Genomic DNA, 11886 nt, shown 5'->3' with positions numbered 1-11886 from the left:
CATTCTAGAAATCTGAAGCAAGCATTTCCCCCAGCCCCCAACCTCTGCACCCTTATTTGCATGTTCACCTCGCTCCCCCTCCTCTGTTCCTCTGAACTGTTATGCAATCAGCCTTCCCTACTAGGGCAGCTCTCCCTCTCCTGCTGTGCAAACCTATGGTCCTCTTCCACCCCAGCAACCCCCAGGAAGACTGTGCAAGGAAGAAACAGGCATTTAGTCAGTGCTAAGAGATTTTCCTTCTGCAGACCGTGTGATTTTTGAAAAGCTCTTTTTTTTTTTTTAAACTGGTATCACATTTAACTTTTTTATCCTGGGACACTTGGGAGAATTGAGAACCTGGAAAATGAATGCATTATATATAGAATAATCTCCTTCCCTTTCGTTCCCTCCCTTTCTTCTTCCTTTCTTCGCTGGCAAGGATGGCACAGACCTCATGGAGACTCCTGATGGTCCGTACCAATGTAGGGCCCCCAAGCTCCTTCCCTTCCTCAGGGACCTGGGGTGGGACTGTGTAAAGGACAACCATGCTCAGTGCTTTGCGTGCAAAGGTGGAGCAGGGACTCCCCAAGAGCAGAGAGCCTCTCTCTTCTCTGAAGCTCTTGCTGTGGTTCAGGGCTGTTAGTCCGCAGAGGTCCTGTGGACCAGGAGGCCCAGGTGCAGTTAGAGCCATCCGTCATCTGCGTACCAGGCAATGGGCCTGACAGTGATTGTGTGGGCAACGCACGCTCCAGCGTGAAAGGTGGAGGAGTGGGCATCATTGTTTAAGTCGCAGGAACAACCTCGTCCTCAACGTAGCCCAGGACGTCTTTCGGTGATCCCCTAGATGCCCGCATCACCACTTTCTGGATGCTGTTGTGTTTGACAGCTTTCTCCAAATGTAAGTCAGAGCCAGACAGACACACTGAAGTGGAGACATGGGAGGCCATGCCACAGAGCGTCCCATGCAGCTCAGGAATGATCTGGCTCATAGACACAGCAATGCCAATTGGATGCAGGCATGATGCTCTGGACAGCAGCACAGTCATAGTACCTCAGCTTGCCAGAGGGGCAGAGAGGGCGTGGACTGTGGTCATGAGTCCTTCCATGATGCCAGTGTCACAGACCCAGAGGGCATGCTGGCAATCTAGGGGGAGTGGTCATACTTCTCCTGGTCACTCCATCACAAACATGGAACCCTCAGCATAAGGGCAGATGACCCTTTGACTTCAGTCCTCAAGTGAGCCCCAAGCATATTCAGGGTGGTGAAGATACCACATGCAGTAGAAGCAGCAGCCCTTTGATACTGCTTAGATCTGGTGCCTGGTGGATGGAGATGCCCTTCCCACTGACCACAGGCTCCTGTTCTCAAACTTGGCAGTGCCATTGAACTTGCTTGATCAACAAGATTGGGGTCAGTGGCGGAATCACTGATGGCAACTTGTATCCATGTTGCCAGTGGTGAAAGCAGCCCTGGTGACCTGACTCAATGTAGTCAAATCTATTTATTTCAAGCTTCACCACGTGTCTCTGAGGGATGTGGCTAGCACATAGAATGGGGCAGCCGGGAGGGGCAGAGAGCCTCCTCCATTTACTTGTGAATTTAAAACTCTAAGCCCCTCCTCCTGCCCAGATTCCAATGGGCGAAGGGAGACAGATTAGCTAGACAGATGGCCAGAGCCTCAGGATAAGCTCGTTCATTCGTTCATTCATTCATTCATTCATTCACCGCCTGCCATGTGCCAGCAAAAGCAGTCAGAGGTCCTGTCCTCATGGACCCTCCAGTTTTGTGGGGGAGATAGATGGTAAACAAATACTTAACTAGATAAGGAAAGTACTTAATTACAATGATAACAAGGTGCAAAGGAAGGAAGTGGATGATACAGAGCAGAGCACCTGGAGCGTTAATATGCACAGGATTCGCCTGGGGATCTTATAAAAATGCAGACTCCAGTCTTTAGGTCAAGGAAGCTCCCAGGTGATGCTGACACGGCAGGCCCGGAAACCAGACTTTGAGTAGCGAGGGTTTAGACCACAGGCTAATAAAGAACTGCAAATTACGAAAAAGTCCCAATTCTGGGTTCATAAAAATAAATCTCCATTCCAGAATTCACAAACTCAAATGCACACTGGGGACAAGAAGGGAATAGAAACGATCTGCTGTAACATGAGGAAATCAGAGCTGGGGTCTGTGTGTGTGAGTGCACGCGTACTGTGTGATTGTGTGTGTGCGTGACTGTGTGATGTGACTTACCCAACGACACACACAGCTGGTTCATTCATTCATGCATTCAACAAATGCTCACATCCACCTACTGTGGACCAGATCTACAGTCCAAATCTCATAATTTGTTATCTTAATGTTGCTTCCAAAAGAAAAGCACGTGGGCTGAAGGGGTCAGACCCAAATTCAAATCCTGACTCTGCTGCACTGTAACTGTGTGGCTCTGAGCCCATCACTTCCTTTCTCTAAACCTCAGTTTCCACATCCACAAAATGGGGTACTATCTCATCCCTGCAGGGCTGTCACAAGGATCGCACGAGGCGGGTACCTGCCAAATGGTAACTGCTCAACACACAGGAGCTATTATTAGTCTTCTATTCTCCTGGGGCCCTTGCTTCAGCCACTTCAATTGTGAGCCCAATTTCAATGTTCACACTTTTTTTTTTTTAACCTCGCACTGGGAGGATTAAGACGCTAATGATTCTAAAAGCAGCAACCACTGTTATATTGCCTAATTGGATCCCAGGGGCCACTTCTAACTGATCCCCCATGAGATGAGACAATTTCTAATGCAAGATGTCTTGAGGAAGGTCTTGGCTACAAAAGCTGCGTGTCTGTAAATTTCATCAGCTCATCTTCTTAGTGTGGGTGCTTTAAACAGCACTCAGACCAGTGTCAGCGACAGCAGGAGGGAGCACTGTTTTAGGAGTTCAGCATGTGCGCTCCACAGGCAGAGGTCGTTCTGGGTGCTGAGGCCCCCAGGAAGCTGGCTGAGAAAGGCTTAAAAGTGGGAAAGGTGAAACTGATCTGTGGCTGCCCAGGCCAGACCTGGGCAAAGCTCTGGGCAGCTCAACCTGGCTTGGGTGAAATGAAAGAAAATCTGCCAGCCCCTGGCTAGAACCGGTGAGACTGAAACTGGAAATTACACCATATCATGCCCAGGGCAGAGGAGGGGCAGGCAGTCTGCGTGAGGATGACAGCCCAGCTTGCTCTGCCGGGAGGTGATTTCACCTCTCGGAGGAAACACTTAATGAGATTATAGCCTCAGCTTTTGCACAATGTGTCTGCATTTCAAACGAAAATAATTTTTTCTCGATTCAGCTGGGCTTTCTTAGTTCCATAACTTTTTCCCTCCTCCTTCCAGAAGATGGGATACAATTCAAATCCAAATTTCCCTTAAATAGTAATGAATGATAGCTTATATTTCTCAAGTGGTTCCTACAAGCCAGGCACTCTGTTAGGGACTACTTGGGCCTTATCTCTTCTATTCCCCATAACAACTCAACAAGGAAGTTGTTCTCTCTACTTTATAGATATGGAAAATGAGGCAAAGGGGAAGTTAAAGAAACTTTACTAAGGATTCAAAGGCAATATCAATCTGAGGTTATCTGTGGTTCCTAAAGGTTTTACTCTATTCATCCACCGCCCACCCATCACCCATCCATCTACCTACCCAGCCATCCACCCAATGTCCATCCACTCACCCACCCACTCACCCACCTACCCACCCATAAATAATTTTTAAGGACCTACCATGAGCCAGACACTGAGCTGTCTGCTAATTAGGAACAGAAATTTAAATACATATGTAGGAATAAAAAATCGTCTTTTTCCTGGAGGAATTCACCACCTAGAGCAATGGTTCTCAACCTTGGGTGCACAGTACTGGGTGCCTTTGGAGAGCTTTAAAAAAATTTCATTGCCTGGGTCACACTTTGGACCAATTAAATCAGACTCTTTGTGGGTAAGATCTGGACATGAGCATTGAATTTTTTAAAAAACTTCCCAGGAGAGTCCAACGTGCACAGGTTTAAAACCAGCCCTGGAGGCTGGTTCTCAAAGTTTGGTCCCTGGACTGGCAACATCAGCGCTGTCTGGGAATTGTTAGAAACGCAAATTCTTGGGCCCCACCACAAACCATTACAGAATCAGAAATGCCGGGGATGGGGCCCTGCAACCGGTGTGCCAAAAGAACTTCCAAGGTGGTTGTGATGCACAAGAGAATTTGAGACATAAATATACATACTCAAATTATAGAAATATACGTTTACACATATGTAATGCATAGAGAAAGTCTTCCATAACAGGAACACAAAACAGTGGTTACTGCTGGGGAGGGGAGGTGACGACTAAGACTGGGTGGATGTGGCAAAGGGGGATTTGGCCTAATGTTCAAGTTTTTATAAGGATCATGTATTTATGTATTACCTGGTGACCAGAAATTGGACTGTCTTAAAAAAAAAAAAAGAGGAAAGGGAGGGTGCTGCAGGCAGGGGACATAGCATGTATTAAGGCTGTGAGATGTCATACCACAGGGGGGCTCACAGAGGGTAGCACTCATTCAATCACCCTGTCCTATAGTCCTGCAGAGTGCTCTGTCTTCTGTCTTCATTCCTTCCACAAGTATTTCTTTTTTTTTTAATATGGCAAGTATCATTTTAAAAAATTAAAGTACAGTTGATTTACAATGTTTCAGGTGTACAGCAAAGTGACTCATATATATATATATATATATATATATATATATATATATATATTCTTTCTCAGACTCTTTTCCATTATAGGTTGTTACAAGATATTGAGTATAGTTCTCTGTGCTATACAGTAGGTCCTTGTTATTTATGTATTTTATATACAGTAGTATGTATCAGTTAATTCCAAACTCCTAATTTATCCCCACCCCTCTCCCCCTTCGGTAACCATAATTTTGTTTTCTATCAACAACTATTTTTTAAGTACCTACTATGCGTCATGCCTTGTTCTCAGTGGTCAAGATACGTAGGCATAAAGTGGGCAAGATCTGCCTTCAGAGAACTTACATTCTGGTGGGGAGGCAGACAAACAGCAAGTGAATAAACACATAACTTCTGGCAGAGAGTGGGAATATGAAGAAAATATTAAACAAACCAAATACCGTGGCTGAATGTTCTGTTGGCTCTCCCCTCAAACCTGATCCAGAATCTGGCCTGTTCTCACCACTCCATCACTACCACCCCATCTAAGCCACCTTGGCCTCTCACTTGGGTTACTGTAACGCCTTCGTTGCTACCCGGGCTCCCATTCTGTCCTCACCCACAATCCGTTCTCATGTGCAGCCTGAGGCAGCCTGTCAATCTGTAGATCAGATTGTCCCTCATCTGGTCCCAACCGCACCCCTCCACCACGGCTCCCATCTCACTCATGGTAGAAGCCAAGTCCCTCCAATGGCTCACAAAGTCCAGCATGGTCTGACCCTGGGTATCTCCCTGACCTCAGCTCCCCGTCCCTGGCCCCTTGCTCACTGGGTCCAGCCACATCGGCCTTCCTATTGCTTCTCAGTGCTCTGGAACCGCTGCTGCCTCAGGACCTTTGCATTTGCTATCTTCTCTGCTCCTAAGGCTCTTCTTCCCTGTGACCAAGAAGTGCCCGCCCACACCTCCTTCAGGTCTTTATTCAAGTGTTACCTTCCCAGTGACATCATTTCTAGCCACCCTAACAAAAACTGCAACCCCATATTGCTGCATTTCGCATCCCACCCTGCTTTCCCCCCTTAGTACATATCACCATCCAGCATGCTATATATTTTGATATATATATATATATTTTATGTTTGTGTGTGTGTGTGTGTGTGTGTGTGTGTGTGTGTGTGTATAAAACATGCTATATATCTATTGTTGTCATCAGACTCTTGTCCTGCCAGCACCCTAGGCAGGGCTCCAAGAGGCAGGGGTTTTGTGTTGCCTTCCTAGTACTTAAAACAACGACGGGCACGTTTGAGTGAACATTTGTTGAATGAATGAATGAAAAAATGATTACTTTTGATAGGAAAGACCTCTCTGATGAGAACTGAAGGATGAGGGGATGGTCCTGCAGAGATGGGGGGAAGCCTGGTCCAGGCAGAGGAACAGCAAGTGCAAAGGCCCTGATGGCAGAATCACGCTTATGAGTTAGAGCAAAAGAAATAAGGCCAGGGGCTGGGTCCAGTGAGCAGAGGTGATGGGGCAGAGATGAGTCTGAGAGGCTGGCGGGGACAGGCAAGTAGAGCCCACTTGGGGACTTCCCTGGTGGCACAGTGGTTAAGAATCCACCTGCCAATGCAGGGGACATGGGTTCGAGCCCTGGTCCGGGAAGATCCCACATGCCGTGGAGCTACTAAGCCTGTGCGCCACAACTACTGAGCCTGTGCTCTAGAGCCCACGCTGTGAGCCACAACTACTGAGCCCACATGCCACAATAACTGAAGCCCACGTGCCTAGAGCCTGTGCTCTGCAACAGGAGAAGCCACCACAATGAGAAGCCCGCACACCGCAACGAAGACTGGCCCCTGCTCTCCGCAACTAGAGAAAACCCAAGCACAGCAGTGAGGACCCAATGCAGCCAAAAAAAAATTAAAAAAAAAAAAAAAAGTAGAGGCTACTTGGCCAAGGGGAAGGAATTTAGATCTTACTCTATACTTTTTTAAAACACCAAGTCCTCTCCATACTTTAAGTCATTTTATCCTCCCATCAACTCTATGAGGTTGGTGGCATAATTATTCCATTTAACACAAGAGGCAAATGAGCCCCCAAGAGGTTAGGTCCCTAGACCGGAGACTTACAACTGGTAGGAGGCAGAGCCAGAAATGCAATGGGAGCCACAGGGGGGTTTTTGGGGTCCACGTTACCCCACCCCAGAACCCCCTGGAGTGTAGGCCTCATGGCTCATGGCTACTGGGGTTCTCCTTGGACCTGGACCCTTGTAGTCACTCAGTAACATTCACTCTGTAACAGAAGGAAGGGCCCAGGAGGAGGGAGACCAGAGGCCAGGCAGGAAGGGCAGCTGAGTCTGGCACTTGAGGCCACAACTAGGGTGGAATGTCTCCTGCAGAGTCCTGGAGCTCACCGCCCATGTCAACAATCAAGAGAAAGAAACACGTGTGTGCGCGCGCGTGCATGAGTGAGAGAGAGAGGGGGGAGAGGGGGAGAGAGGGGGAGAGAGAGAGAGAGGAGAGGGGAGAGAGGGAGGGAAGGGGGGGGAGAGAGAGAGAGAGAGAGAGAGAGAGAAAGAGAGAGACCTGACCCTGCCAGCCCCCTGCCTGCTCTGAATTTGGAAGCAACCTCCTTCTGCCCCATTGCTCACCCCCAAAGCCTTAGCCTTGGCCTCAGATTGCCCCAGGGCAGTAAAGGGTACAGACAGCTCCAAGTCACAAAAAGGAGGCAGACAATGTGTTTGTGGGTGCCACCACTGTGCGGGATGGACATCTGGGGTCTGCAAACCCTTAAGATCTTTGCAGAAAGTGATTATTGACTTTAGGCGTGAGGACTCTGGAGCCAGAGTGCCTGGGTCTGATTCCTGGCCCTGCCACAAGCTGTATGACTTTAAGCTGGTTACTCAACTCCCCAGGCCTCAACTTCCACATCTGTGAAATGGGCTCATAGCCTAATAGGGGTGTAATAATTACATGAGAAACAGTACAGTGTACTGATTAGGAAAACAGACTTTGGAGTCAGACTACTTAGGTTCAAATTCTGGCTGTTGCTTAACTGTCATCTCAGACAAGTTACTTAGCCTCTCTGTGCCTCAGTTTCCTTATCTGTAAAATGAGTATCCACTTCTTAGAGTTGCAGACACTAAAGAGTTAGTACATTTTAATGCCTGACACATAGCAGGTGCCAAGAGTTTGCTTTGATAGTGATGGAGGAGGAGGAGAATTAATTTCAATTTCTATTGCTCTGAATAGTGCCTGGGACAAAGTAGTTGCTCACAAAAAACGAAGGACAAGAGGAAGTGGCAGGCACTCATCTTCTTGACAGCTGCCCCTCAGCTCCTACTAGTGGAAGCCAGGTAGGAACACGAGCCCAGCACTTCTAAAGAATTTGGCATCTCAAGAGAAACTAGAAATCCAGATATTTATGTGAGCTCTCCCAATTTTTACAAGTTCACTTTTATTTAAAGCACAGTATAAACCAAACAAAGACATACCTGAGGGCCGGGCTTGGCAGCCAGTTTGCAATCATGGTTTTGAGTTCCCTGTGGCTATCTGATTCAATGGGATAATAAGTTTATTTACAATGCCCTCAAGGTGTGCCAGGCACTTTACATAACATCACCCCATTTGATCCTTGCAGTAAGCATCCTATGAAGTGTCATGATTCTGCCCCCATTTGGCAGGTGAGAAAGTTGAGGCTCAGGAAGGTTAAACAATCTGCCCAAGATCATTTGGCTGGGAAGCAGTGGGGTTGGGAGTCACCCTGGGATCTTCCTCCCTCGGCAGTCTATGCCTTTTCCTGTCTCTACTGGCTCTGAAATGAAGAGTCTGTAGTTGACTGGTACCTTCACTCAGAAGGAAAAGGATGACTGTCTTTGAATAGGGCTCAATAAATTATCTCAAACTCTCAAAGAACCCAGGGTGGTTTACACAGACGCTCCAAAGGACCAGTAGGAACGAGGGTGTTCTGATCACAGGAGCCCAGACCCTCTTGATGGTATTTTTAGCAGGGCTGTTCCAGCTTCATGACCAGCACACAAGACTATTACTGCTATCTTGGTGACGGCAGTAATTATTCCCTAGAGCCTGGAGTTGCTTAAAAGCAAATTCCTTCTGATGTTATATTCAACTAGACTCACGTCTCTTTGGTTTTCCATGACAATTACATAGCACTGTGCCCCCATAAGCTGGCATCAAACACAGACAGTGAAGGAGAGACAGCTGGGAGTTTCAGAACACCAATAGCAAATCCCAAAGCTGCTCAAACAAAGGGTTAAGCCCAATGGTTAAACATAATAGCTTAATGCCTTTTGCTAAGTAACTCTGCGCTCTACCAGGAAGGCTGACAGATCACAAACAGTGCAAACAATAGCTGGAATTGTCTACTGAAAACTAGTCTGACTACATCATTTGCCAATAGTTTTTTAAACAGCTTAACTCTCCTCTGCTTCCTTGACTGCAACCCAACCTGAAAGCAAAAGGCAGATGAGTTCTTGTCCCAACGTCAAACCCCCATAAACAAGACGCCTGCTTGGATGTGGCGATGGCAAGAGAAAACTCAGAGGTCCAGCCCCAGAGCCTGCAGGGCATGCCTGGGGCCTGGGCCTGGAATACACCCAAAACTGACTAGCGTGTATGGAGGTGTCAGCATTTCTTGGAACTGGAGACCGAGACAGGACATTCAGAACAGGAACAAGCACACTTTACCTCTAATGACAAAATTGTTAGCAACGTACGCGCAAGTTTTGGTCCAGAGTCAACAATCTAATTGGGTGGGAGGAGAAATTGTCATAACGACAGTACTTGTGAGAGGATGTGTGCCGAAGGCTATCCGTCCCTTACCATATTCCGTGGGGCGAGCGGGGATCACCACAGGGCCCACCAAAACGCACAGCAGGGGGCCTACCTTCTATGTCACTCAGAGTCCAGACATCAGCGTCGGCACAGTTAACCTTCAGTTTACCCGGACGATCGCTGTTTACAGTAAGGCTGGGAGAGATCACTAGTTCTAGCATTTCCTTGTACCTGAAAGAAAACAAAGGGAAATATAATTTATTCATTAATTATGCATGCTTACTAATGATTCCTATTGCTTTCCCTAGGAGTATAAATATTAAAGCTGATTACCTAAACCCAGCCATCTTATAAATTCTACATCATAAAAATTCACTAAACTTTCCATCAAAGGGAAATGAGGAATTGAAATGAAGTGCTTGCTCCCCTCTGGAGAATACACCCACTTGATTAAAACTTTCCCCTCCTTCCCATTGTATTTTGTCATTAGAAAAATTTTATTTGGGTCTCTCTTAAATGTCATCTGAACGAGCTGCAACGAGCCAGGGAGATTTTCCAGTAGAGGAAGGGAGAAACAGGTAGAGAGGGAGAGGATTGGGTTCCTAAAAGCCAGAGGCATGAAGAGAAGGTGGAGTTGACTGTAGTTAAGAGAGAATGGACATGGTGTCACTTGTACAGATGGACAAGGGCTCAAAAGGTGTCATCGATACTTAAAAAGTCCCTCTAGGCAGCAGAGGCCCACAGCCCAGCACTGCGGTCCCTACCAAGAAAGAACACACTAGCTCCTGAATTACCCATGACCGTGATAAATGCTATTGTGGGCAGGAGTGGGAAAGAACAGGGACAAGTCCCTGGGTCATTCTCTTTTTTCATTGAAAACTTTTCCAACTCTTGTGCTATGTCAGTATTTATTCCTCCTAAATTCCTACCCACTGTGGTCAGGGAATGAGGTTTCTTTTTTTTTAAATTTATTTTATTAAAGTACAGTTGATTTACAATGTTGTGTCAATTTCTGCTGCACAGCAAAGTGATTCAGTTATACATATATATATATATATATATATATATATATATATACACACACACACACACACATTCTTTTTCATATTCTTTTCCATTATGGTTTACACAGGATATTGAATATAGTTTAATATTAATATAATTTAATATTTAATAGACTGTGCTATACAATAGAACCTTGTCGTTTACCCATTCTATGTATAGTACTTTGCATCTGCTAATCCCAAACTCCCAATCCCTCCCTCCCCCATGGCAACCACAAGTCTGTTCTCTATGTCTGTGATTCTGTTTCTAAAAGATACATGCACCCCAACATTCACTGCAGCACTGTTTACAATAGCCAAGACATGGAAACAACCTGAATGTCCATCAACAGACGAATGGATAAAGAAGATGTGGTATATATATACAATGGAATACTACTCAGCCATAGAAAAGAATGAAATAGTGCCATTTGCAGCAACATGGATGGACCTAGAGATTATCATTCTAAGTGAAGTAAGTCAGAAAGAGAAAGACAAATACCATATGATGTCACACATAGGGAGTGAGGTTTCTGGTTAACATGCACAACATCGGACATGGTGATTTTCAAAGGACTAAACTACAACCAATAACGTGTGCCACTAATTCAAGTTGTCCTCAGCAAAAGGTTAAGTTTAATCACTGCAAATCAGTATCTAAGGTCATCTTTGGCAGGATATGTTTATCACCGTGCTAACAGAACACAGTGTACCGACTGATGGCGACATGGTTATAAACTCAGATTCCACTGTAAAACGGTTGTGGATTCAAATTCCATTTCAGTACTCAGTACCTTGACCAAGTTACCAAACTGCTCTAAGTCAACAGTTTTCTCATTTGGACAGTGGGGATTATCAGTATCTCCCTAACAAGGTCATGGTGAAGATGACAAGAGATGAGATCTGTAAGGAAAGGACTTAGCAGGCAGCAACCTAAATGTCCATTCACTACCACAGGAATGAAGAATACAGGCAGAATGGTCACACAATAGAATACAATACAGCAATGAAAAAGACTGCTCTGGAGCTCCACTCAGCACCATGGACAGACTGCCAAACAAAGTACCAGGCAATGAGACACAAGGGTACCCAAGGTATGATACCATTTCTGTGAAATTCAAAATATACAAATCAACATTATACACTCTTTAGGGATACAGACATAAGCAATAAAAAGATAACAGTATGTATAAGAATGATAGACACCCATTTCAAGAGAATGGTTAGCTAGGGATCACTGGGGGATGCAATTTGGGGAGAGGTACCCTGGGGCTTCAGCTGTGCACCAATGTTGTTCAGAGGTTGACACAAACTCTGGCCCATCTAAATCCAGCTTAGCATCTGTTTTTGTGTGACCCATGAACCAAGAATGGCTTTCACATTTTTAAATGGTTGAACAAAAT

General features: G+C 45.9%; 1 protein-coding gene across 3 annotated transcripts in view; it reads right to left on the bottom strand.

The window, feature by feature from the left end:
* The window catches only part of EYA2 (EYA transcriptional coactivator and phosphatase 2), a 262330-nt gene that overhangs the window by 171423 nt on the left and 79021 nt on the right, over positions 1-11886 (bottom strand). For 2 of the 3 annotated variants that reach the window (XM_007446931.1, XM_007446934.1), the window contains exon 2: positions 9553-9671. In XM_007446931.1, the coding sequence (XP_007446993.1) occupies positions 9553-9661 (109 nt within the window). In that variant the 5' untranslated portion in view covers positions 9662-9671. Of the gene's footprint in view, positions 1-9552; positions 9672-11886 lie in introns of those variants that run through there. The other variant, XM_007446932.1, reaches the window with a different exon arrangement.

This window comes from Lipotes vexillifer, unplaced genomic scaffold, assembly GCF_000442215.2.
Source record: "Lipotes vexillifer unplaced genomic scaffold, Lipotes_vexillifer_v1.1 scaffold565, whole genome shotgun sequence".
In the NCBI taxonomy this organism is placed as follows: domain Eukaryota; kingdom Metazoa; phylum Chordata; class Mammalia; order Artiodactyla; family Lipotidae; genus Lipotes; species Lipotes vexillifer.
This window is presented reverse-complemented; position numbering and strand designations above follow the sequence as displayed.